Source organism: Benincasa hispida, chromosome 4 (assembly GCF_009727055.1).
Source record: "Benincasa hispida cultivar B227 chromosome 4, ASM972705v1, whole genome shotgun sequence".
In the NCBI taxonomy this organism is placed as follows: Eukaryota; Viridiplantae; Streptophyta; class Magnoliopsida; order Cucurbitales; family Cucurbitaceae; genus Benincasa; species Benincasa hispida.
The window spans coordinates 18,048,036-18,074,366 of NC_052352.1; the positions used below are offsets into that span (position 1 = coordinate 18,048,036).

Below are 26,331 nucleotides of genomic sequence, written 5' to 3' on the forward strand. Positions count from 1 at the left end.
TGAAAACAAAAATGTATTTCATATTTTCATGTTTGGTAGAAGGTTCATAAATTGAATTCTAATTTAACCAATAGTTTAAAATGTGTTTGATACTATATATTTATAAATCATAAAACTAATTGTAGTTACCCACTAATACAGAACAAACTATTATAAATTTATTTTTAATATGATTTATGTTTTAAAAAAATTATATAATTATTATTTTATAATATTATATAATTTATAATATATATTATATATTTTAAAACAGAAATTGAGTGTATAATTTGACATATGATATTTTAAATATTTTTATCTTTATTTAATATAATCTAATATTTTAAAATTTAAAATTCAAAATCTAGATAGAATAAAAATGCATAAATGTGTTTTTAGAATTTACATTTTTTAAATTAATGAATCGAAAAACAATTTTTAAAAACAGAATTCGAGTGTACGATACAAAGGTTTATTGAGGTGTTAGTTGATTGAGATGTCAGTTGTCAACCAGAAGCAAAACCTACCACCCTGAGAGAGCCTGCTTAGAGAGATCCTGGAAAGCCATAAGCCTACAAAATTCCTTTGTCTTTTCTACTAAAACTCGCCAAGTTGTGGGTCAAAATTGACTCCTCCTCCAACTCTCTTCCTATAAACTTCACCCTTCACGCCTCCATTTTCATTCTCTGCTTCGATTTTTTCTATACTCATTCCATTACCTTCTTGTTTTCTTCATAATCATAGTCATAATCATATAATTCTTTTTGGGCGCTTTCCAATTTCTTCAATCTTTCCGTCGATAACGACTCCATTTTTTTCACTTCTGTAACCTCAATCCCCATCTCCATCCTCTTTCTCATAACCCCTTTTCTTATTTTGTAATTAACTCCAACCCCATTTCGTTCTTTCACTGTTCCTCTCCCTCGGTTTCATCGCTGGTCCATATAGCAAGGTACTTTGTTTTCTTCTTTCTCAGATCAGCATTTCTGTTTTGCAGTTGTGTTCTTGTTGCGGCGCTTGTTTTTCTGCTTCTGGGGGAGTCTGTATGCTCTTGATTTTGTTTCGATCGTAGGAGGAGAGTTTGATTTGTGTTGATGATGATTTCGCTGACATCGGTGTTTGAATTTGCTTGTTGTTTGTGATTTTGATATGAACTGAGAATGAGAACTGAAGCAAAATGTTATAGAGCTTTGAGTTCATGTTTAATGCTTTTTTTGGTCTACTTTGAATTTTCTGTGTATGCTTCTGATTTTGTTTCGATCCTAGTAGGAGAGTTTAATTTGTGTGGATGACGATTTCGTTGATATCGGCGTTCGAGTTTGCTTGTTGTTTATGATTTTGATATCAACTGAGAATGAGAATAGAAGAAAAATGCCATAGAGCTTTGAATTCATGCTTAATGCTTTGTTTGCACACTTTCCCTTAAACCCATTTCCACATTTTGTAGATAATACTGTTGTGTTCTTCACATAATTGAAATTGTTCTATTCAGATTACGAATTTGTAGTTTGTGTTTGTTGGTATGAAATTATCCAGTTGTAAAATTTTGTTGAGTTTCTGTTCTTACTTGGGATCATTTGTTATTTTCAGAATGGCTGCTGCAGTATTTAACCAATCTCTTGGGACTTTTCTTTCCCATGGACAAGCTAACAGTACAACTAATTTAACAAAATTGAATTCAAAGTGTTTCAAGGTAGAAGTTGGGGTCTTCAGAAAGAAGTCTCCTAGATCTGGCCATGTGAATATAAAAGCAATTCAAGCTTCTTCTCAAACTTCAGTTTTTGATCACATTTCATCACCTTCAATCAACACCACTGAAGACCCGCAGAAAAAACAAAGTAAGTTGGTGTGGTTCCAGAGATTATAGTGTCTAAATGGTGAAGCTATGCGTTCAGTGGTCATTCTTGGTATAATACAAGTTATAGGCTTAATCTCTTGCTATCTGAATATATACTTTATGCTAATGTTGTTTGGCTGCATATCAGATGAAGCAGCCTTGATTTTGATTCGGCATGGAGAATCGTTGTGGAACGAAAAGAACTTATTTACCGGCTGTGTTGATGTGCCATTGACCAAGAAAGGTGTGGAAGAGGCAATTGAAGCTGGCAAGAGAATCAGCAATATACCCGTCGACATGATCTATACATCTTCGCTCATTCGTGCACAGATGACTGCTATGCTTGCTATGACTCAGCATCGTCGTAAAAAGGTAATTTGAGATATTTAAATCTTTGGACTTCAAAATTATTATTGATGTAACCTTAAAGTTTTTACACTCTGATGCCCTGTATCCTCCTATTGAAGAGCCCATTGCTGGTTGAAGTAGAAAACCATTTCTGCTATATTTGGATATGTCTTCATTTTTATCATCTATATCAACATGATAGTTTTTGCTGTTGTACAAAACCATCTTTCATACCTACAATTGTTTTTTCCTTGTTCTAATTTTACATTCCTTTCTTAGCTAATCTCTTCACTAACTATTCATGCATGCATATAGGTTCCCGTTATTGTTCATAATGAAACCGAGCAGGCAAGGGTCTGGAGTCAAATATTTAGTGAAGAAACCAAAAAGCAATCCATCCCAGTAATAGCATCTTGGCGATTGAATGAAAGAATGTAATTATCACCACAATTTCACCCTCTTTATTATTCATATTAACATTGTCAAACTTTTTTCTAAGACAAATTTTGTTTGCAGGTACGGAGAACTACAGGGTCTCAACAAGCAGGAAACTGCTGATAGATATGGAAAAGAACAAGTCCACGAATGGCGTCGAAGTTATGATATTCCTCCTCCTAATGGCGAAAGTTTAGAAATGTGTGCAGAGAGAGCTGTTGCTTATTTTAAAGATCACGTATAATAACTGCTCTTTTGCTTGTGTTTCTTTTTATTCAACTGCATCTCACGCCATTGTTGAAGATCAAGAATTAATCATGTGAGATTTCCCCTGCAGATTGTACCCCAGCTGCAATCTGGAAAGAATGTAATGATTGCTGCACATGGAAATTCATTGAGGTCCATAATTATGTACCTAGACAAATTAACTTCTCAGGAGGTAATATACCATTTCATGACCTTGGGTATACTCTTTTATATACCGATCTTATTCTGTTATATAATAATGTCAACGAAAATATCTTTCAGGTTATTAGCTTAGAGTTATCGACTGGAATTCCGATGCTCTATATATTTAAAGAAGGGAACTTCATTAGGAGGGGAAGTCCTGCTGGACCTTCTGAGGCAGGCGTTTACGCTTATACCCGGGTATGCAACTTTAGCCTTCTTCTTCATTCTTCCGACCACCACGGGATTAGCCAGACCCTACCTTGTGTTCTTGATTGCTAAATGTAGCTTCTACGGCTTTGGTGCAAAAGAGATATAAATGATGAAAAGAACTCTATCAACTTTTAATTAAGCAACTTGCTAAGACATTAAAGTCTAAAGATATATGAAAATGGTTTCCTTGTTAAACTTTTCTAACTCTTTTCTGTTGGCTTGTGGTGATTCTGTTATAGATTTAGAACTAACTTCTCTTTTTTATTGGAACTTTTGGCAGAGTTTGGCTCTCTACAGACAGAAGTTAGATGAGATGTTAAACTAAAATAATATTTTGCCAAATACAGGTAACCATCAATTCTTAACCTCTCTTTTCACATCATTACAGTTTCATTTGGTTGACATATTTGTTTTGTTGCTTGCTTTCAGGTCCTTGCTTCCAATTGCACTGCAACTATTAATGACGTGCTTTTGTGGTAATTAGAATGCAAGGAAAAAGAAAAAGTTTGCTCGAAAATACTGTTTTAGTTTTTTTTTCCTCGAATGGAAAGTATACGAATAGTTTGTATGAATTATCCTTTGTTTGTTATTATTATTCCTGTTTAGGGATTGAATCTTTGTACCAAACTTTGTAAGGTTGAGTTATCCCCATTGTAGTTTAGGCAAGAGTTTAGTAATAATCCTTCAGAAGAAGATGTTTCTCAATGGCTGTTCTAAATTATTTCTAGTTACTCCAACATTTTTACAACAATAAGAACAATTTTTTTTCTTTTTCTTCTTTCTAAAAAAATTCAAAGTTAAGGGTAAAAATGAAACTTCCCAAAGTTAGGGGTATGATTAAAACTTACACCAAATTCAAGGGTATTTCGTATAGTTTAACAAAAGATGAAATTTAAGCCTTTTATATTACTATATAGCATGTATCAAGAAAATAAAAGGAAAAAAAAATGTACTCTCTCGTTGTATGTCCTTTCCTTTTGTGCCTAGCACTTTTACTTCTGTACTCGTAAAGAAAAAAGATGGGAAAAAATAAAGAACATATTTAAAATCTCTTTATATTTTCACTCTAAATATAATCAAGCATTTCAAGTCACTATAAAGTTAAACTCATCTCCCCCAAATGCAAATAGGATTTTACATGAAGAGAAAAATGGCAGTGATGTGATTCTATTGGAATTCTTAAAGAAACATTTGCTTATTTATCTCTGGCTACATAATGAAGATAGCTCCACTTCACTCGTGTACTTAAGAGCTGCACATTTTCCATTACAGGCAGCAAAGCACATCATTGGAGTTAACTTCAGATAATACAATCTCTCCTGCGTATGAAATGAACTGATTGTAACTATTGCATCATATTCCAAAGTATTATTATTAATCCAAGCTGATATCAAACAAAGATATCAAAAGGATGTTCCACATCTCCTACGAACAACGAATAAGACCCTTCTTCTATAATCATCAGTCCCTCTTCACTAGCCTTACTTACATGTTCACAAGGACTAACCAAAAACTCAATCTCACTTCTCTCCCCTGCATTTATCTCCAGCCTCTTGAATCCCACCAATTGCTTCACAGGACTCCCATTTACCGGCTTCGAAGGCTTCACGAATAGCAATACCGAATGCTTACCTGCCATTTCCCCTTCATTTCTAACTCCGATGGTCACATTCACAGCCCTGCTCTCACAGAACTTCTTGTCCAGGTCTGAGACGAGCCTGTAACGTACCGAGTCAGAGTTTATGGCTGGCTGGCTGGCTGTTGGATGGCTAAGGTCTAGTTTGCTTTCAGTAACTGATGTGAATTCATAGAGATAGTTGGAGTAGCTGAGACCGTAGCCAAATTCATAGACTTTCGGTCCATTATAGAAGCGGTAGGTGCGGCCAGGATAGCCTGTTGAAGGGTCTGCTCTCATTCTCATGTCTGTCATTGGGAATTTGATGAAATCACGTGGATACCAAGTTAATGGCAATCTTCCTCCTGCACGCAAAAAAGGAAAATTAAGGGTAAATATTATGTCGATCCATTCGTTCACTGAACAGTTCAAGATTTCAAGCATAAAGAAGTGCTGGTTAAACGAAACAATACGGATATTTAAAATGTTAACCTGGGTTGTGATCACCAAATATGATCTCTGCAATGGCAGTTCCTCCAGCTTGCCCTGGATAACCAGCCCACATGATGCTTCCTATCTTCTCATTATACTTGGCTGAAGATATATCAACTGGACCTCCGGAGAGAATCACCAAAATGACTGGTCTTTTTGCAGCTTTGGCGACTTCAGCAATGAGTGCGTCTTGCTTTCCTGGGAGCCCCAACTCCGTGCGATCGAAGTCTTCTCTTTCTTGAGTTTGATCCAGCCCCATAACCAACACCACATAATCCACACTTTTCACTATTTGCACTGCCTGATCAATTGTAGCCTCCGTACAATTAGCCCAGTTGCAGCCTCTATGGTAAACAGTGTTCTTGACATAGCTATTCAAACCTTGAAATGGGGTAACAGATCTGCAAGGGATTCCTGCATAATTTCCTCTAAGTGTTTTCGGGTCATCGCCATTGTGGCCTATAACAGCAAGTGAATGCGTATTCGATTTGGAAAGTGGAAGAAGTTTGGCAGAGTTCTTTAGGAGAACAATGCCCTCTCTTGCAGCTTGAAGAGCCAGATTTTGATGTTGCTGTGAGCATACTTGGTCAGGACCAATTTGGCCAAAAGGCAGTTTAGTTGGATTGCCATCAAATAAACCCAATCTCATTCTAACGGCAAAGAGGTTGCGGAGTGCACGGTCTACATAAGGAATAGGTACTTTCTTCATCTCCACAGCAGATTTCGCATGCTCCTTCAGGTACGTGCCGCAGTTGACGTCCATTCCTGTTAGTATTTATATGTTTTGGTGATAAATCAAAACTCTTCAGTTCTCTGAATGATAAGAAGTATATCAGGTTTAAATCTTGGAACCAATATGCTTACAAAAACAAACCAAAAATGAAGCCAAAATGAGGGGTATGGAACTCAAGGTGATACAGCAATCTTAACATCATAGAGCGATTAATATTGTCACCAATATCTTAAAGATTATAATTCTACCCTCATATGCATAGAATCAAGCATTTTAATGGAAATTACTAATGAAGCCGAAATTACTAATGAAGCGGTTTTCTCCAAATAAATTTAAAGATTTAGGGTCTACAGCAATCTTAACTTCATAGAGCTGTTAATATTGTCCCCAATATCTTAAAAGTTATAATTTTACCCTCAATCTATTCAATGAATCAAGTATTTCAATGGAAATTACTAATGAAATGGGTTTCTCCAAACAGGGCAATGATATAGGGCAATGTCGAAACATTTTAATGTGATATAACTTCAATGAAAAGAACATGGCTTTTTAAGAATTAAATGAAAGATCTAACATTTATAGAATTTGTTTTCTATTTTAAATATAATTTTGGTTATAATTAGGTGTAATGGGATGCCACATATTCAGGCGTGCAGAAGAGTTTGTAGTTTTCTGTGGCGGAAAAGAGAGACAAAGAGAAAAGGCAGTTGAGATTGGTCCACTAATTTGGGCCCAACGGGTCCACTCCACAGCACTACAAAAGATTCCACATTTAGTCAATAAAGCCAGCTCAAAATATTGGACTTTGAAAGGTTTATACATATATAATATAATTCTTTTTATAAGAAAAGTATTTTTCTTTCAAAATTATCCACACTTTTAGGCATAAAGGGTACTTTGTGAATCACTGTCTATAGATTATTGAGTTCTAAAAATGTCTAATAGATTTTTGAACTATTAATTTTGTGTCAATTATATCCATGAAATATTTAATATTTTAAAAAACTCACATCTGTTAGACATAAAATTGAATTTTGTGTTTCATAAGACTTTACACCTTCAAGTTTTTTTCCAATACGTTCGTGAGATTTAAAAAGTGATGAATAGGTCAAGGATCTATAGACACAATAATGAGCATTGAGAAACTTATTAGACACATAATAATCAAAAGTTTAGAACTTTATTAGATATTGATTAAAAGTCCAAGGACCTATTTGAATTGATTGACTAAACTTGTAACTACACTAGAGAAGTAACTATATAATATCGGGGACAACTTTCATTAAGAAGAAGTAACCAAGTACGAATAGAAACCCACGTATTAAAAGAAGGGCCCGATCAAAAGATATGTAATATCTCGATTGGGTAAAGTATATCCAATTAAAGAGAGAACAATTATATCTATCTAAGTCAAATTTTGATCAATCATTTAAAACTTATTACTAACTAGCTTCTGTATTATGAGATTCTCAGAAGAGTTCATCAGATCTAACTATTCCAAAATTCCTAATTTTACCCCGTTGTCAAAAGTATATATTAGTAAGCACAGATTTTTACTAAAAAAATGAAAAAAATAAAAAAAATAAAACTACAAATTACAAGTTTGAGATTGAAGTCAACATACCAGCTCTAAGTACATCAGCCACCGCATCTTCTGGAATTTTGGCGTAACCTTGTGCATCATGAATGATGGACACCGCATCACAGTCCGACGTGATGTACCTGATTATTTCCCAATAACCTTAATCAGTGGCCATTGTTGTTATTTTCTCAATTGTTGTAAATAAATTATAAGAATAATAATTTTATATCACTTTTTGATGTACTCCAAAAAATATATATATACATGAAGTTTTTACCGATACAAACTTATGAACGACCATGAGTGCAATATTTAGCATATGGGTTAAAATAATATGGAAATAATAATTCTTGAGAAAATGCAGTGCTAAAATGACTCAAAAGATTAGAAACAAATAAATAAGGACTATACAAAAATATTTTTCCTATTTTCACAACTATTTCTTTGTTTAATTTTAATAACATTAGAGTAATTAGAAAAAGAAAGGAAAACATGAGGAATTAGAATCCGTTATTTATTTATTTATTTTTCTTTTAGTAAAGAACAAGAGACAAGAGAAAGGCACACGTCTCGAGAACTAAAAAAATATGAACATTTTTTTTATAAGGAAATTTAATCTTCGTTTTCTTTTCAGGAGAAATTTTTTTTTTTTTATAAAATTGAAATTAATAAGTAGATAATGATATATATATATATATATATAACCTTTTTTAGAATACACTAAAATAACAAATTTCAAGTTTAATCCCTCACCTTTGATATTTGTATATCTAATAAGTCCTTTCGATTTTTTGTGCAAGAAAAAACCCCAAACAACCTGTCATTCTCTAAAAGTATAGACCTATTTTATATGAGATGAAATTTTATGCTAACAAAATTCTAAAGTTTCTATTCAGAAAAAAATATCTAAAATGTTGATTTTTCTTTTTTTTTTTTTACATCCATTGATTTTTTTCAGAAAAAAAATATAATAAATTAAAAGTAATAATTGAATGCAGCTTATGCATCCTCTTCATTATAAAGAAAAAAAAAAAATATATATATATATATATATATATATTTCTAGAAAAAACAGTTCATCACATGTCAACTTGTGATGGGTTGAATAAAGATGAGTGCAGTTGGGATATACCCATGTATCAACCTACTTATTAATAAAGGTTAAAGAACTTAATTAACTAAATTTAATATTTTACAAATTCGTCTGATGCTAGATCAAAATGAATTGTCTATGAGGTTAGTTGAATTCATAAGTTAGCTCCGACAACCATTTTAAGATTAGTCGAATCTGTAAGCTAATTAGTCGAATTCGTAAGCAACCTCCGACATACCTTTTAAGAACCAATAACCACTCAAACAATCTATTAAATAGCATTAGAACCAAAGAAGAATACTATATTAGTAGATCAAGCACTAAAACACAACAGCAAGTATAATAATGGAGGGACAAAGATGCAGAAACAGTAAATGCCAGAGAGTGAAGCATTGGATAAAGAGAAAAGAAAAGAAACTCCAACCCATTAAACTTCCATTCTTTTCTTGCAGTAACAGTCAAAAGATGATGATCGGCACAGCTTGGAACTCCATTCACTCTATTGTAAGCGCACATTATTCCACTCGCTTTCCCCTTCTCCACGCAGCTCTCAAATGGCGGCTGATACGTGTCCGCCATGTCCTGCATCGTCACCTACATCCATTTTTCCAAAACCCTAAAAACCCATCAATCAAATTCCAGTTCCAATTTCAAATCCATCGCAATTCAATCATTACCTTAGCATCGAATACATATCGAGTCATCCCATTCCACCGGTCCAGATCGTATGCAGTGAAGTGTTTGCAGCATGCCGAAGCTTTGAGTTGGTTTCCGAGCTTCCCCCCTTCAATGGCGTCCCCTTGAATCCCTCTCACAAATGCTACTGAGTATTTTCCTGTCATCAATGGATCTTCTCCTGGGGTTTCTTGCCCTCTTCCCCATCTTGGGTCTCTGAATATGTTTATGTTTGGCGCCCAAAATGTCATCCCCTTCGCTTGCCCTGCATTGTACACCGCCCTCGCCTCTGTTCCTATCGCCTGTTTCACATATTCACATATGGATTCATTCAATGTTCTATGGGTTAGTGTAAGTTAGCACAATGGCCACCAAGTGTTTGTCAAAAGGAAAATCGCATTCCAGAGTCCAAACAGAGGGTCTATTGCTCTGATTCCTGTTAAACTACTACAGAACTCAATGATGTCCCTAAGCCTAGATTTGTGGGCTAAGAAATCAGCACAAATTTGAAAGGAGATGGCACGCTAATGAATAAGCAGTAAACTATTGAACCCTAAAACTTAAATGCGAATCTGATGTTTCATTCGTATTTTGAACTGAAACGGGAAAATGGAAAAGAGGAGAAAACCAGGGGAGAGTGTTTGGTTAGGGATTTGAATCTACCTGTCCGATTTGGTACCAGAGGTTTTCGTCGAAGGAGGCGGCAGTGAGGATAACCTGAGGGAAGCTAGTAGCAGCGGGGATGGTGCCGTTGAGGCGGATGCCGTAGCCGACATGGGCGACGCCGTGGAGGGCCTCCGACCACCACTCGTAGGCAGGGATGCCGAGGCGGGGGATCGCCGGAGCGGTGTTGACGAGCTGCAGAACCTTCTCGTCCAATGTGAGTCGAGAGACGAGATCACGGGCTCTCTGTTTGATCGGCAGAGAGGTCCTGCAGAATGGGAGTGTTTTGGTGACTGGGTTGGAAGAGTCGCAGGCGTACGGCGGCTGAGACGACGAGTCCGCGACGATGAGGGAGAGGAGGGCGGAGAAGACGGCAGCGGAGAGAAGGAGTTTTTGGAGTTTCAGTTTGTGAGGGAAGAAGAGGAAGGAAGAAGCCATTGTTGACAGTGAGTGAAGGTTCAGCTTCTTCAGAGACTTAATAGAGCGATGGGGGACCCGACCAGTGTCTTTATCGTATTTAAATATTTCCTACATTTTTTTAAGTTCTTTTTTTTTTTTAAGAACAATTTTTCTTTTTCTTTAGATTTAAGAATTCTCTAACCATTTTTTAAAGTTAAATTTTAGGTTTAAATGCTATTTTGATTTCTTGAACTTTAAAATTGGTTTTATTTTGGTCCTTAAAGTTTTAAAGACATTTTATTATGGACCTAAATATTTATTTTGATCTCTATTATCAAAATTCAGTTGGCTCTTTATCAAAATGATGAGAGGATTTGTATTTTTAAATAATTAGGTATTTTACTTCACTTTTATTTTGCTCATCACATGCTAGATGCAGTTTCAGAGTTAACAAAATCTTAACAGCTACGACCAAAATAAACACTAAATTCATGGACCAAAATAGAATAAGATTCAACCAAAATAAAATTTAAAGCTAAATTTTAAGTTACCCCTTAGTCTTAATCAACCTTACGTGGATGTGGATAGTTAACCATTATTTTAAAAAATATTTAAATTAATAAATAAATATTTCACACTTTTAAAACAAAAGTAGATATTGGATAGTTAACCAAATATTTTTTTTTATGTGGAGTAAGATAATCGAACATCTAACCTTAAAGTAGATATTGGATGATGCAAATTTTATATCAGTTGAGTTTTACTCGTTTATTACCAACTATGTTTTTAACCATACCTTTTTAATTTAATTATAAAATTCTCAAATTTTGTTGACTATTATGATAACAATGCCAAAGACCTCTTGATTGTATCTTTCTCAATAAACATTTTGAGTTAGTTATGCCAACATAACACAAACATAGCTCAACTAACATGAAAATTATATAATCAACTTCGAGGTCAGTCTGAAGATCGATTATCTATCCACATATTGTTATAATGGCAACAATAAATAAATAAATAAACATTTTGAATCAACTTGTGAGATTGTTGCATAGTAATTTGAAAAGTTATCTCTAGATAGTCTTTTTAATGAGCTAATGAGAAATTTTAAACGGTCACATGTGTTGAATCTTTTGTAGATCTATAAATTTGTTTGTTTGTACTATTGTGTGAATTACTTATCAAATATGATTATGAGTTATTTTATCATTTGAAATTATGATGGTTAATACAAGCATAATTCAATTAATTAATACTTTTGATTTAGATGTAATAGAAGTTTGAATCTCTCACTTCAATAGTGAAATAATTTCTATTTCAATATATATATATATATAAAGTAATATATCCTTTTGTTCTCTATATTTTGGGATTTATTCACTTTTAAATATTCGTGTACTTTCAATAAATCTTAGACTTAATCTCTTAAAGTTAACTTTTATTAAAAAAATTTATATAATAATAATAGTTTTAGTGCAAGCTTAAGAAAAAAATAGGTAAATATTACGGTGAAAATGATAATAGATAATAAAAAATTTTTGAAAAAATCAACGACAAATCAGTCCTAGAGACCAATCTTAAACTTATTGAAAGTACAAATTATAAATTATGAAAACCAAAATGATATTTTTAAATAAATATATTTATCCTCCCGACAAGAAAATGTGCGTTGGCTTTCTACTTCTAACACGAGAAATTAGTCGAAGATTTTTTATTTTTTTAGAAAAAAAGGAAATCTCCCTAATTAAAAAAAAAATGTCATTTTGTCATTTTTTCCTATTTGGCTGGATTTGTTCCCTTCTTGATAAATAAAATTGAATGCCCACTCCTGGCATTTTTTTTTTTTAAAAAAAAAATTGTTATTATGTCTTCTTTTTTTTTTTTTTTTTTCATAATCATGTTTTTCCCCTTAAATAAATTAAACAATTGTGATTAGCATTACAGAAAATGCATAATGCTTAATTGTTATTATATCCTTAAAATTATAATGACACCTTGTAAAATTATTTGATGATTCAAAATCTTATCACCTCTATCTAAATTAGAGTTCAACAAAGAACCTAAAATTTGATCGAATCAAGTTGATCTAGTGATTTGATTTAATTTTTAGTGTAAATTAGATAGGTTGGTTTGTATTAAAAAACATATATTATTGATTTTGTATGATTTTATTAAAAAACAAATCAATCAAAATCAAAATGAACTAATGGTATATATTTTTAATTTTGGATGGACAATGTATTAGTTGAAATTTCAATATTTTATTGTGTTCGATGAACGAAGAACTATATTATTATCTTTTTTTTATTATTATTATTATGGAGCATTTATGTTTGTTATTTAGATAAATTCTCAATCATAATCATGCACGTACATTTGTTATTTAAGAGGGAAAAAAAAGATCTCCAACAGAAAAGAAACAAAATTATTCAATTTTAATCTTAAAAAAAAAAAAAAAAAAAACTAGAGCAAATTTTATTTGGAGAAAAGCAAAAATGTTCCCTTCAAAACAAAAGCTCAAATAACATTGAAAAAAAAACCAATAAATAAAAGAAAAGAAAAAAAGAAGAAAAATGTCTAATTGGGCCAAGCATCGATAATCAAACTATATTAACTTCATCGAAATTTTGACCATTGGTTTTGTCCTTTACTAAATATCAGTTTTTTTTTCTTCAACAAAGCACAAGCAAAGACAGGATTCGACCAAAACAAACGCAAACAACTGTTGGGAATGTCTTATAACTCGCAGTTTGTGTTAAACATTCTATTTATCAATAAAATATTATTGAGTATTTTATTCAATAAAGTTGTTGATTTTGCATTCTATTATGAAAATCTAATAAACATATTCGTGGCTATAGTATGAATACTTTAACTTTATGTGGTGACATAAACAAGATCAAGTTAATAGTATATAGCCTAAATGGTCTATTAGTATATGGATGAAATTGGGTGCGACCCATTTTGTATAAGTTAATAGTGTATAGCTTAAATGGTCTATTAGCCTAAATCCTGGTAACACTATTGGATGCGACCCATTTTGTATAAGTAATACAAATGATGTAATCCATAGATCATTCATGTAGAGACATGTGAGTGAGGGCATCCTATGCAATGAGTTTGCATATAGACTATACCACGAAATAGTCACTTTTCTTTACAACGACCGTTTACGGTTAAAACTGACTATTTCATATTTAAGTAACGTAGGATAACTCGATCTTAATCCTGAGCTAGCTATGAACTTTTATTTATTCGGGATTATCCTTTGATCTACATGGGTGAGAGTAGTCCAATAGCGCTGCTCAATAAGCCTTCCATTTTGGGGATAAGACCAGATGAATAGCTGAAGACATAACCCTGCAAGATGGAATTCACTCCTACCAATTTTAGGGTTAACAGATAGGTTGTTCTCTTAAATACTGATTTCAAGTCTTGAACAATCGGGGTCCCGCCTTCTCATGATAGAGAAAGGACTTGATTCATAAGTATTATAAATCAAATTGTTCATTAGAGGGTCAGTTGGAACTTAAGGAACAAGATGTATTTACAAGGGTAAAATGGTAATCTTGACCCAGTTGTGATTACGAACGACCTGTGAAAGATCAACTTACTGATTATAGTTTATATGGATAGAAATATATCTACAGTAAGGAGACTGCAACTATCGAGCTATAGTGGTGTGTCTTAGTAATTAACGAAAAGTAATTAATTTGATTAAAGAGTTTTGACGAATTAATTATAGATCGTTGCAGCTCATGATCTGTAGGTCCACGAGGTCCCCCTATTTGCTCATTAAATTAAAATAACAAATTGAGTATAGATGTATGAATTTAGGGTTTTCGATTGATTGTATATGATACAATTATAAACGTTTATTTTAATTGAAATTAAACGAAATTGGAAAATCAATTAGTATTTAAATTATGATTTAAATATAAAATTGATTTATTAGTGATATTAATATTTTATTACTTTAATATTCAGATATTAAATTAATATTATTTAAAAATCAATTAAGATTAGTTTTATTTAAATTAATTATTTTGAATTAATTTTATAAAATGGTTTTAAATAAAATGGTTTTATGAAATTATTTTATGTTAATGAGTTTTTTCAATTTTAGGAAAAACCCATTAACATATATTATGGAATATCACCTAGATCCATTACTAATCTTCAACCTGGAGCTGCACAACCTGATACATTTGCATGGTTTTTACCTATATATATAAGCTCCATGCATGAAGACCAATGAGAGATTGAAAAATAGAAAAGTTCTGAATTGATAACCCTGCTCTCGTTCCTCATCAACTCAACTTGCTCAAGTGTTTCCATCACACATTCCAGCTTGAGCATAATGGAGAAGATCTCGGTGGTAGTCCTCTCGGTGATTTAAGCAAGATCTTGGTGTTTTTTCAGCTAATTTTGTAGAGGAATCTTCAAAGGTAATATGTGTTTCAAACCCTCTTTTGAATATAATATGTACAACATACTCAAAACTCAAGTTAAATGTAGTTTAGGTGCTTATTGATTTTGCAGTCTTCCGCTACATGATATATCATTCCTACAATAACACCATCCACCTGGGAGAAAAACTGAGATAAAGAAATAAAACCCCACAACCTGGGGCCAACAGCAAAACAAAGAACAACGACAAGAACAAAAAGAGAAAAAAAACATCCGTAAGCGCACTAAATAAGACTAAGAATATCAACCCGTCAGGAAGCAGCACGAGCACGAACCATAAAGACCACAAGGTGAAACAGAGCAAATACCATCCTCAGTTGCCGATTACGCTCCTGCCAAATATAGTAGATGGAAGCACACCAGAAGATATGGAATAGCTTACTACGCACCCTCTTACCCGACCCCACTCGGCACACCCAAGTCAACTCAATATCCCAACCCGCCATTCCATGAGACGAACCCAACTGACGCAACACACCTAACCACATCTCTCTCTCAAACCCACACTAAAAAAATAGATGATCCTGTGACTCCACATCTCCCTCACACATAAGACCCCCCTCCCCCCCGACAATACACCCCAACTACTCAACCAATCCGTGTACCCAACTTGTCCCTCACAGCTAACCATACACAGAAGGAGTGGCACAGAATACCACTCCCAGACCACAAAAGACCTGTCCAAGACACCCTAGAACGACGAGGGCGTAAACTCCCCTACGCACTAGCGATAGAAAATCAACCATTAGCACCCAACACCCAAACCCAATAATCCTCCCCCCTCACCCTAAGCCCCACTGCTTGAATAAGACCACAGATCTCAAGCAATTTCCATGACACTGTAGGCCACCTCCAACCTTCTTCACCATCCATAAACTTCGACAACCATACCTCCATACTACTCTCTGCATCATAGACCACCGTAGACCCATATGAATCCATAATCGCACCCTCTGGCAACCAAAGATCCCACCAAACAAAACATGACATTCCATCACCCACCATCAAACAAACTAGATGCTTGAATCTATCCTTACGATGCAAGATAGCTCTCAAACACCAAGACCTCCCAACCTCACACTAAACAACCCACAAAGACCGCCCATGAAAAACATACGCCTCCACCCACGCCACCCATAATGAGTTCGATTTAATTAAAAGAAGCCAGAGCAACTTCATAATAGTAGTCTGATTCCATGAAGTCACATGTTTCATACCCAACCCCCTTTTACCCTTAGGCAAGCACACCTCATCCCACGCCACCTATGCACCACTCTGACTCTCCGTACTGCCCTTTCATAAATAACTACGCAACAGACGATCAACCTCATGAGTTACACACGTAGGCAAGACGAAGATGTTGCACTAAAACACTTGAAAGAACTGTAAGACAGACTAACAAGCTGCAATCTCCCAACAAAAGAGAGGAACCGAGTCGTCTAGCTTCTAATACGAGCTGTAATCCTCTGTATCACATGCGCACATCCACAACCCTCAACTGACCAACCAATAAAGGTAACCCCAGATACCTAACAGGCAGTGACCTAAGAGAGAAACCCATAAAAGCAGCAATCTCCTCCGCCTCACCAGATTTCATACCCGCAACAAACATGGAACTCTTACCAACATTCGTAGCTAATCCAAACAGCTTTGCAAACTCTGCCAGAACTTGCCTCACAAACTCCAAAGAACTCCACTCAGCTGCATAGAAAATCATAAAATCATCTGCTAAAACCAAATGAGTTAGACCCACACGCTCACAACGATCATGGAACCTAAACCACACAGGAGGCTTATTCAACAACCTGGATAGAACCACCATCAACATCACAAACAAAAAAGGAGACAGTGGATCCCCATGCCTTAATCCCTTCCTACTAAGGAAAAATCCCTTAAGGGAACTATTAATCATCATAGCGAATGTAGGCGAAATAACACAAGCCCTCACCCAACTAACAAACTGAAGGGGCGTACCTATGGCAAACAACACACCAAATAGAAAATCCCAATTGACCGAATCATACGCCTTCTTTAGAACAACCTTCAACACACAACGGGCTTCCCATTGGCCATCTTATAGCCCCCCATAAGCTTCTGACACAATAAAATGTTATAAAAAATTGATCTACCAGGAACAAACGCAGACTGGTTACCACTAATGAAATAAGGCAACCAAAACCGCAATCTCTTAGCCAGGACCCTCGAGATACACTTATACATAACATTGTAACAAAAAATAGGATAAAAGTCCTCCATACGTTCAACTCCCCGCCTCTTTGGGATAAGAGTAATAGAAGTAGAGTTACCTCCATCCGGTAGATAACAGAACTAAAAAAAATTCATATCAGCATCACAGAAATCATCCCCAACCACACTTCAGGCAGCTCTGTAAAAATCCACCGAAAACCCATCAGGCCCAGGAGCCTTCCCAGGCTTTAATGAGAATAAAGCCTTCTGAATCTCATCCCGACTCACTGGGCAACCAAGCACCTCCACCCCCTACACGAACCAGCTAAACTGCACAATATCTTCAATCTGGGCAGTAAGATCCCTATACCTCACACGTTGAGACCCTAAACTACCACGAAAGAAATCCACTGTCACCCCCGACACTCTGTCATGCATCGTCTGGCGAGTCCCCCCAGCATTCATAACTGAGAATAAACCACTGCAACCATGGTGAGAGCGAACACGGTGATGAAAAAATGTCGTGTTCATATCACCTAACTCCAGCAACCTCACCCTAGCCATCTGTCGGAGCGACGCCTCCTTTAATCTAGTCACTGAACAGAACACCTCAGTGGCCCGAGCCACCTCCGCACACACCGTCTCTAAAAAGGATCCCTCTCCAACTCAACCTGAACAACCTCCATAACTTGCCTAGTAATCTGTACCTCATCAGATAACACCGAGATACGCCTACCAAACGAGGCACGTAAAACTCGCTTCACTGCCTTCAAATTTCGCACAAAGTTAACCATAAGGGACACATCCTTAGACTTTAAATCCATCAGGCCTAGGAGCCTTTCCAGACTTCAACGAGAATAAAGCCTTCTGAATCTCATCCCGACTCACTGGGCAACCAAGCGCCTCCACCCCTTTCGTGAACTAGCTAAACTGCACAATATCCCCAATCGGGCAGTAAAATCCCTATACCCCACACGCTGAGACCCTAAACTACCACGAAAAAAATCCATTGTCACCCCCGACACCCTGTCATGCATCGCCTGGCTAGTCCTCCCAGCATCCACAATTGAGAATAAACCACTGCAACCGTGGCGAGAGCGAACACGGTGATGAAAAAACGGCATGTTCATATCATCTAACTCCAGCCACCTCACCCTAGCCTTCTGCCGGAGCGACTCCTCCTCCAATCTAGCCACTAACCATAACACCTCAGTGGCCCGGGCCGCCTCCGTACACATCGTCTCTAAAAAAGGATCCCTCTCTAACTCGGCCTGAGCAGCCTCCATAACTTGCCTAGCAATCCGCACCTCATCAGATAACACCAAGATACGCCTACCAAACGAGGCACGTAAAACCTGCTTCACTGCCTTCAAAATTCGCACAAAGCTAACCATAGGGGACATATCATCAGACCTTCTCTACACCGACCTGGTAGTATCGATAAAACCATCTGTCTCTGCCTAATGAGAAAAATCGCGGAACGTAGGAGGCGGCTACATTTCGTTTCCCTTATAGAAACCAGAAGAGGGCTATGATCCATAATCCCCCACTGCCTAACCTTTACCTTCGAATACGGAAAAGTCACATTCCACGCCTCATTAGTCAAGCAGTGATCTAATCGACACAAGGTACCATTCCTCCAAACTTTATTAGTCCAAGTAAACTACTTTTCACCCAGATGCACCCACCGTGATGTGCCGGCTCTATGGGGCAACCTTCTTGAGCAGATATTTGCGAGCATAAATGATTGCATAGCCTTGCGTCAACGCAATCTCTTAATACGCTCGGACGTTAATTTCTTTGGATCACATTTTCGCCTTGTGTCAACGCATTTTCTACACAAAAATACATAAGATAGCTGTTTTAATGCGATGAACACATGCGATCACAATGTTGTGAACTTAATGCTTTTGGTCGCAATATTGTATATTTTTATCATCACAATCCTGCATTGTTTTATAACTTTGCACTGTAATAACGTACATTTCTGTCCGTTATCAATATTCGCCAAAAAAGACTATGCGTTAAGTATTGAGTTTAGAGATGGACAAAAGGTGGGGTATACAGCCAAGAAAAGGCTATGCATCCAAATGAGGCCAAGTAAGGTTAGATGTTGGGGTGAGCTATGCGATAAAGAAAGGTGTTAGGCATTCAATTAGGGCTATATGTTGACAAGGTGGATGCGGCCAAGAAGGCTATGCGTTCAAGAAGGGTTATGCAACCAAGGGGAAGTATATGTTAAAGGAAGTAAACTTGGGGAGTAAGGCTAAGTTGACAGCAAATTGGGTAAAGTGGCTAAATCTAGTGAAGTTTGGGCTGAAGCAAAGAGGAAGTGGGTGCACCACAAGACATGCAAAGGAAGGCTATGTGTTGGTTTAAGAGGATGAAAACACTTCAACCACATGTAAGGAGATGGTGGCAAGGTGGAGGCATTGGCACATGCATGGTGAAGGCATCTGGACATGCAGGGTTGGCGAGGTGTCAAGCATTGATGGCTTTTGAGCTTCTATAAATAGAACAGCAAGGGGACCTCAGCTTTCATAATTCACTCGTGCAAATTTAGTGAAATTTATGTGAAAGTGTTGAGAAAAGAGTATACTAAATGGCCCTGGGCCGCCGTTCAGTTTGGAGAACTGAGAAATGAAGAATATGTGTTATAAGATAGAAGGCCCAAGCATTAGGCAGGCGCCATTGCACACGCCCATGCCTGGCACACAGCGCAGGCGCGTGCACACGCCCATCGCAAGGCACACATCTAGATGATGTGGACGCTATCAATGCGTACGGCCCAACGACCAAACGCATGCTTGTGTTGCACACGTTGCCCAGCCCCTTAACGCCCACGCCCACGTGTTGTGCATGTCACGGTGCGTCTTGCAAGGTCTGTCGCCTAGCCACGCCTAGCCCAGCACACGGACAGCTGCCCACACTCATCAGATTGCCTAAATAACCTCAAAAGCTGTGTTTTTGGGTGTTAAACCTATTTTTGGGTATTTTGAAGTGGGTAAGCTAGATATTTCAATTTAAGGATATATTTGAAGCTAAAATTGATTTATTTAAGGAATTTTAAGCTAATTTGTTCATAGAAAAGAAGGCGTCGCCAAACAAGTGGCAGATTTTGATGGAGTAGGATTTCTTTAGAAATGAGTAGAATTCAGGGAAATAGAACCAAGGATTGCTCTAGAAGGATTTAAAGGGAATTAACAAGAGGATTGTGAGTGGGTTTTTCCTATTTTCGTATGTTGAATTATATATATGTTATTATATATATATGTGAGGTTTGAAATTGACATGATTGAAAAATGTGTTTTCTGAATTTTATTTGTGATTTGATTCTTGTTGTTTTGCATAACATGAATTGCATTAAAAACTGGGATTGTACCCTAGAAAATTGTTAGCGTATCTTAAGCACGTTTAACGGGATATTATTGACATGTGCACATTCGGCGAACTATAAGGGTACTGGAATTGTTTCCACAACATGCATATCAGAAAGTTCACGGGAACCCCCGAGAAATACATGATCATGCCAAGGATAGCTAGTTATCAGGCTGTAAGGGTTACATTCTTATATGTTATGAGTGCTTGATTATGAAATTGGTTTCCAAAAATGAATTTATGAAACAAATGTATTTTCTTTTAAAAATATATCACTCATTGGGCTTTTTAGCTCATGTTTTTCAATGTTTTATTTCTGCCACCCCTCCAGGTAGCGAAAGCGGGACGTTTTGGGAAAAGTCACTCAAGGTCTGGAACTGCCATTCTTTCACAGAGCGAAACTCGAATTGGGTTACTTTTGAAAGTCATTAGGATTAACTAAGATTGGAAATGTGTTTAGAATAAATGTTTGTAACCGTTGCTAAAACAAATTTATTAAAATTATACGTATTGTTATCTCATGAGTTGGTAAAAGTTGGACAGTTGATATCACAAGAGTGGTGTCAGCTGTCTTCACATCTTCTATCGAGTTTGGGAGATAAAACTAGGGAAAGGGTGTGACATTGATTCTCATTAAATCCTTATTGAGCTATAGAGGGGACCTCATGGACCTGTAGATTGAAGCTCCAATAGTACTTGAATAATTAATTAAATTTTTTTAATTAAATTATTCAACATCCATTAATTGTCGGGCACTTCACTAAAGACCAACAGCTGCACTATTTGCACTACATATATATTTATGTGTTTATTGGATATAACTAGTCAACGGTGCGATGACTCTTCACAAATTACTCGAAAGTATAGCTAGGTCAAAATTATCGTTTTCTCTATAGTTACATCTAACTTCTTAAATACCACCAATCCCTCTATTGAACAATAAGTCATAGTCCAACGATGACCAAACCCCTCTTTTCTCAAGAGAGGGTGTGTCTTCACATTATTCAAGTCTCGGAATCAACTCTGAAGGGAGCAATTTATCTACTTACCCCGACATTGGGGAAGGAGTGAATTTTGTCTTGTGTAGTTGTGTTCCCAGCTCCCCAATCAAATGAATCTCCAAAATGGTAAGCTAATTGAGTCGGCGATCTGGCCATTCTCACCCATACAAATCACAGGACTGCATCCATAGGCAGAAGTTCACAACTCACTCATGATTCAGGTCATGTCAACTATGGTCATCCTGGTGAAATGTAAGTCTCTATTATGAACAGCGTTATATAATGAGACTAGTCATTTTGTAGTCTGATCTTATACAAACTCATTTGTGTAGAATACCCCACTCACATATCTTTACATCAATGATTAGGATCATATCATTTGTAGTACTTTTACACCAATTGTAACATCTATAAAATGAGCTATATTTGTAATGTTGCCAGGATAAGGTACCCAACCTTATCCATCTATTACAAACCATTTGGGTTATCACTTAAACATGATCCACCTGTATGTCTCTACATATATGTTTAAGCTATAGACGATAACCTTGGATGTTAGTTTATTGGTTTATGGGTTTAACGCTACTAAATGTCAAATAAAACATCTCATATTTTATTAAATTCATAAAATGTTTGTATGATACCGTTACAAACTACATGACCCTATGAGATTTAGGGTATCAACCCCAACAATATTTTCATGAGGGGCAGTAAATATATTGTATTCTTTTAGAAGTATATATTACATGAAATATGTACTCTTTTTTCTTTACTAGGTTTTTTTCCCCATTGAGTTTTTCCTAGTAAGATTTTAACGAGACATATTATATATATATATGGGCATCTAAGGGGGAGTATTATAAATATTATAATAATAAATAGATACACATGACTTTAAAATCATGTGTCAATCTTCATGTTTTCTATGTGTCTTGTAGTTATTGATGTTTGGTGTTCATGTAAGACCACATCCTACTTGTTACTTTGCAGGTAAATAGTGGCATTTGTTGGATTTTAAAATTACACACATTGGTGAGAAATTCACTTCAAATTTTCACTAAACTTCATATTATTAAATTTTCATAATTTTAGTTATTTTATTTATTTATTGTTATATTTATATATTATTATATATTAGTTATTTTATTTATCCATTGTGCTCCTCAATTTCACAACATTAAAAATTTAGTTAGTTCTTGAAGCATTAAAACCTAATTCATAACATCCCTCATACAGATCAAATATTAAAAATAATAATTAAAAAGTTGCTAACTGTAAATTAAAAAATTATAGCAATTGGCCTAAGTGCATTCGAAATGGGCCATAACATTCAAAGCAACAGGCCGAGCATCATATCAAGAAATGTGCCGAGACATTCAAACTTCCAAGTAATGGGCCGCATATATTGATGAATGGGCCGAACAACATTGTTTAAAAAAAGAAAAAAAAAGAAGAAGAAATTCGATATATATCTAAAGGGATAACAACACATGAGACCCTAATAAAGCCTCTATATTACATTTATATTTAACTTTTTTTATCCTCAACTTAATATACATATTTTGAAAAAGAGGGTTAATTAGATTTTTAGGGTTAAATTTTATTTTAATTAGGTAAAATAGGTACTTTTTAACTTATTTAGGTAAATGAGGTTGAGTTTTTGTATTTATCTCGTCTCTTCCAGAGATGCATTCTGGAATATTTTATTATTATTTTTTTGGGGCTTGAATGTGTCTCTTGAAGAGACGCATTCATTAAAATAATAATAATAAGAAGAATAATGTGTCTCTTGAAGAGATGCATTCATTAAAAAAAAAAAAAAATTAAGAATGCGTCTCTTAAAGAGACAAACAATTTGGGTAGAAAATTTATTTTTTGTTTTTATTTTTTTTATTCTTTTAACAACCCTAAAATCAACTCTTTCATTACTTATGTTTTTTTACAGTTAATAATATTCTATTTGTTTAATTCTAAATCATTGTTACATAAAATCAACTATCACACTAACCTCATTTTTTATTTTAATAGTAATATTACTAATTTTTTAACAGTATAAACAATAATGCTACTTTGAGATTAAGCAATTAGGTCATTTTTAAATATAGAAAAATAAAACAAAATATTTACAAAATATAACAAAATTTTAGAACTATCAATGATGATCTGATAGACACTGAGTGTCTATCAGCATCTACATCGATAGTTCTAAAGTTTTTATTATATTTTGTAAATATTTTCAACAGTTTTAACCATTTGAAAATAATTTTTCTAAGAAATTTCTAATGATTGATTTGATATACTCAATTATTATTTTAATAGTATTCAATTAGTTTAATTTCAAATTATTTTTTTGTTTAAAGTTATTAGAAACTATGCAAAAAATATAGTTATTAACTTTCGACTATTGTAAATAATATTTAAGGTTCTTTAGGATGTGTTGTAGACTGCAAGTTGCATTTTTGTAATTTGAATTTCATTAATAAATTTAATTATATGTACTATTTCTTTATTCACGACTAGAAGAAGATCCTCTATTACGCCTAGAATTGATCATGTTGAGTCACATAGTGTCCACGATCGCCACGACCTCTTACACTTGATGGTTGGCTTTCCTCTGTAAAGTGTATACCCTCACCACGATGTCGATATGTCATGTATTGGTCATGGACATCTGGATAGACATGTGAAGTTTATCCTTCTTCCATACTTAGTGTACTGAGAGTTGTTAGAAAAAATTCAAATGTTGAGGGAGAGGACATCATGGAAGTATGTGTAAAATGATCGAGTGAAGTTGCTGGATATTCATTTCGAACATTAGGTCGAATAGGAACATCATGATGTTTTGCTGGATCACCTTATTCTTCCATTGGAACATCACCATCAAAATATTGCATTCGAAATATAGAAGTGAGTCTATGCAAGGATTTTTTTAGCAGATAATGTCAAATTTGGAAGCTCGACCTGAAAAAGAATTGAATGACAAGTTAATGAATTTAAAATTTATTTTGGTATGCAATGACGAAATAAAATCAAATAATCCTAGTAAACAATAAACTCATACCAACAAGTGATAGGATGCTCCTGCTTTCGTTATGTATCACCTGCTCACAGTGGAATACCATTCAATATATCCAGGTCCAGTATCTACACCGTTGTTAATAGGTGGTCTATTAACAACCAAACTTTGACGATATTTCCAAATTGAAATTTGAGGAGCAAAATATGCAATCCAATCTCGCTCATACCCCCTTAGATCATGTGAATGGAGTCGGGCGTCTGTAATGCAAGGTTGAGGAATTTGTTGCAACATCCCAAATTGACGCATCACACGATCTGGATGATGCCACTCTATAATGAAAAAGCACATGAGTGGACATCTGGATGTCCATATCTCATTACTATCGAGATAATATGGCGGCAATAGTTGGATGAGATGATTGTATGGCTCCCAAATAATCTGCATGCATATGTGTCAAGATATGAATGAACCAAAAGATTGTAACATTATCAATATATGATATATGAATGAATAAAATATTACCAGGTTAGGCATATGGTATCCAGTATATACTTATACTATAGTAGAACAAGCGTCAGTGATCTAATTACATAATAGTTGTCATTCCATCTACAATAATCACAAGTTGAATTTTAGCTATTAGTGTTTCATAATAAACACAACAATAATGAGGTAAATATGCTTACCGTATTGCAAGTGATCTATCACCTAAGTTGTTCTAGATTCAATGGATTCGTCGAGGTGCTAAAAGAGAAAATCGATCCCATGCCCAAATCTGCAGCAATAGAAGTGAGACTGCAATGTCTTTGCCATCTATAATTGCATCCTTGCATAGTTGCCTATATAACCATGCAAGACATCAAGCCCCCCAACTGTATGTCCTGACAACATCAAAATCTACTAAGAGAGGAAGATACATTAGGTGCACTATGTTGTTGGATTTTTCAGGAAATACCAATCCTCCAATCAACGTGAGAATATATGCTCGAGCATATTATTGAAGTTCCTCTTCATCTACATTATCTGGTAGATGGGCTAAGTTGTTGAATTGATCAGCTAACCCTGGCAGGCTAAGACGACCTCCCTTAAGAACGACGTCATTCCTGGTTAAGCCTAAAAGAAGGGCACAAAGTGCTCCCAGTCATAATTTAGTGACCTGATCAATGGTCTTCCATTAATCAAGAGACCAAATTGGATAGCTATATCTTGAAGTGTAATCGTACACTCTCCATACAACATGTAGAAAGTGTGTGTCTCCTGCCTTCATCATTCCACTAATGTTGTTATCAATATGTCAGTCTAGTTGTATAAATTTGATACAAGAGACTCCGTAGAATCCTGCAGCTCATAGATAATTCAATATATAAGGGTCTGGGTCCTCTTGCCTTCGAATAACTGCCTCTCGTCGCAAACAATGCATAGCATTAATATGCTCGTCTTCCCAAACAACTTCATATTTATAGCTGCAATGTAAGTACAAAACCGAGTCGTTGTATGGCCCTGTGGTAACATCCCCGTCCATCTGATCCCATAAAAACAATATTAAATTTAACTTATATATTTACTAAAAATCAATATGATTACAATCAATAAATACAATGAAAATTAATAAGGAATACACCCTTCATTATTACCAGTTACAAGAACGAGTCAATAAATAAATAAGTAAAAGAAGTTACAATAAATAAGGACAATTACAAGTAAATAACTAAGTCTCATCACGAGCTCATTGGGACAATTTCGTCTATTATGCCCTTCTTAT

General features: G+C 35.2%; 2 protein-coding genes across 2 annotated transcripts; one reads left to right on the plus strand and one right to left on the minus strand.

Moving 5' to 3' along the window:
- Positions 1-521: 521 nt before the first annotated feature.
- Positions 522-3,964, plus strand: LOC120075446 (2,3-bisphosphoglycerate-dependent phosphoglycerate mutase 2-like). Its single transcript, XM_039028845.1, has 9 exons — positions 522-931; positions 1,570-1,817; positions 1,965-2,188; positions 2,480-2,598; positions 2,681-2,837; positions 2,937-3,038; positions 3,128-3,247; positions 3,540-3,606; positions 3,689-3,964. The coding sequence occupies exons 2-8, from the start codon at positions 1,571-1,573 to the stop codon at positions 3,582-3,584; spliced, it is 1,014 nt and encodes a 337-aa protein (XP_038884773.1). The 5' UTR covers positions 522-931; position 1,570; the 3' UTR covers positions 3,585-3,606; positions 3,689-3,964.
- Positions 3,965-4,429: 465 nt separating this feature from the next.
- LOC120075445 (probable beta-D-xylosidase 7) lies at positions 4,430-10,604 on the minus strand. The gene is made up of 6 exons (XM_039028844.1): positions 10,113-10,604; positions 9,452-9,751; positions 9,199-9,368; positions 7,724-7,821; positions 5,367-6,131; positions 4,430-5,239 (listed from the first exon to the last, which is right to left on the minus strand). Exons 1-6 carry the CDS (start codon positions 10,548-10,550, stop codon positions 4,650-4,652), a joined length of 2,361 nt encoding a protein of 786 aa, XP_038884772.1. The 5' UTR covers positions 10,551-10,604; the 3' UTR covers positions 4,430-4,649.
- Between the last annotated feature and the right edge of the window lie 15,727 nt (positions 10,605-26,331).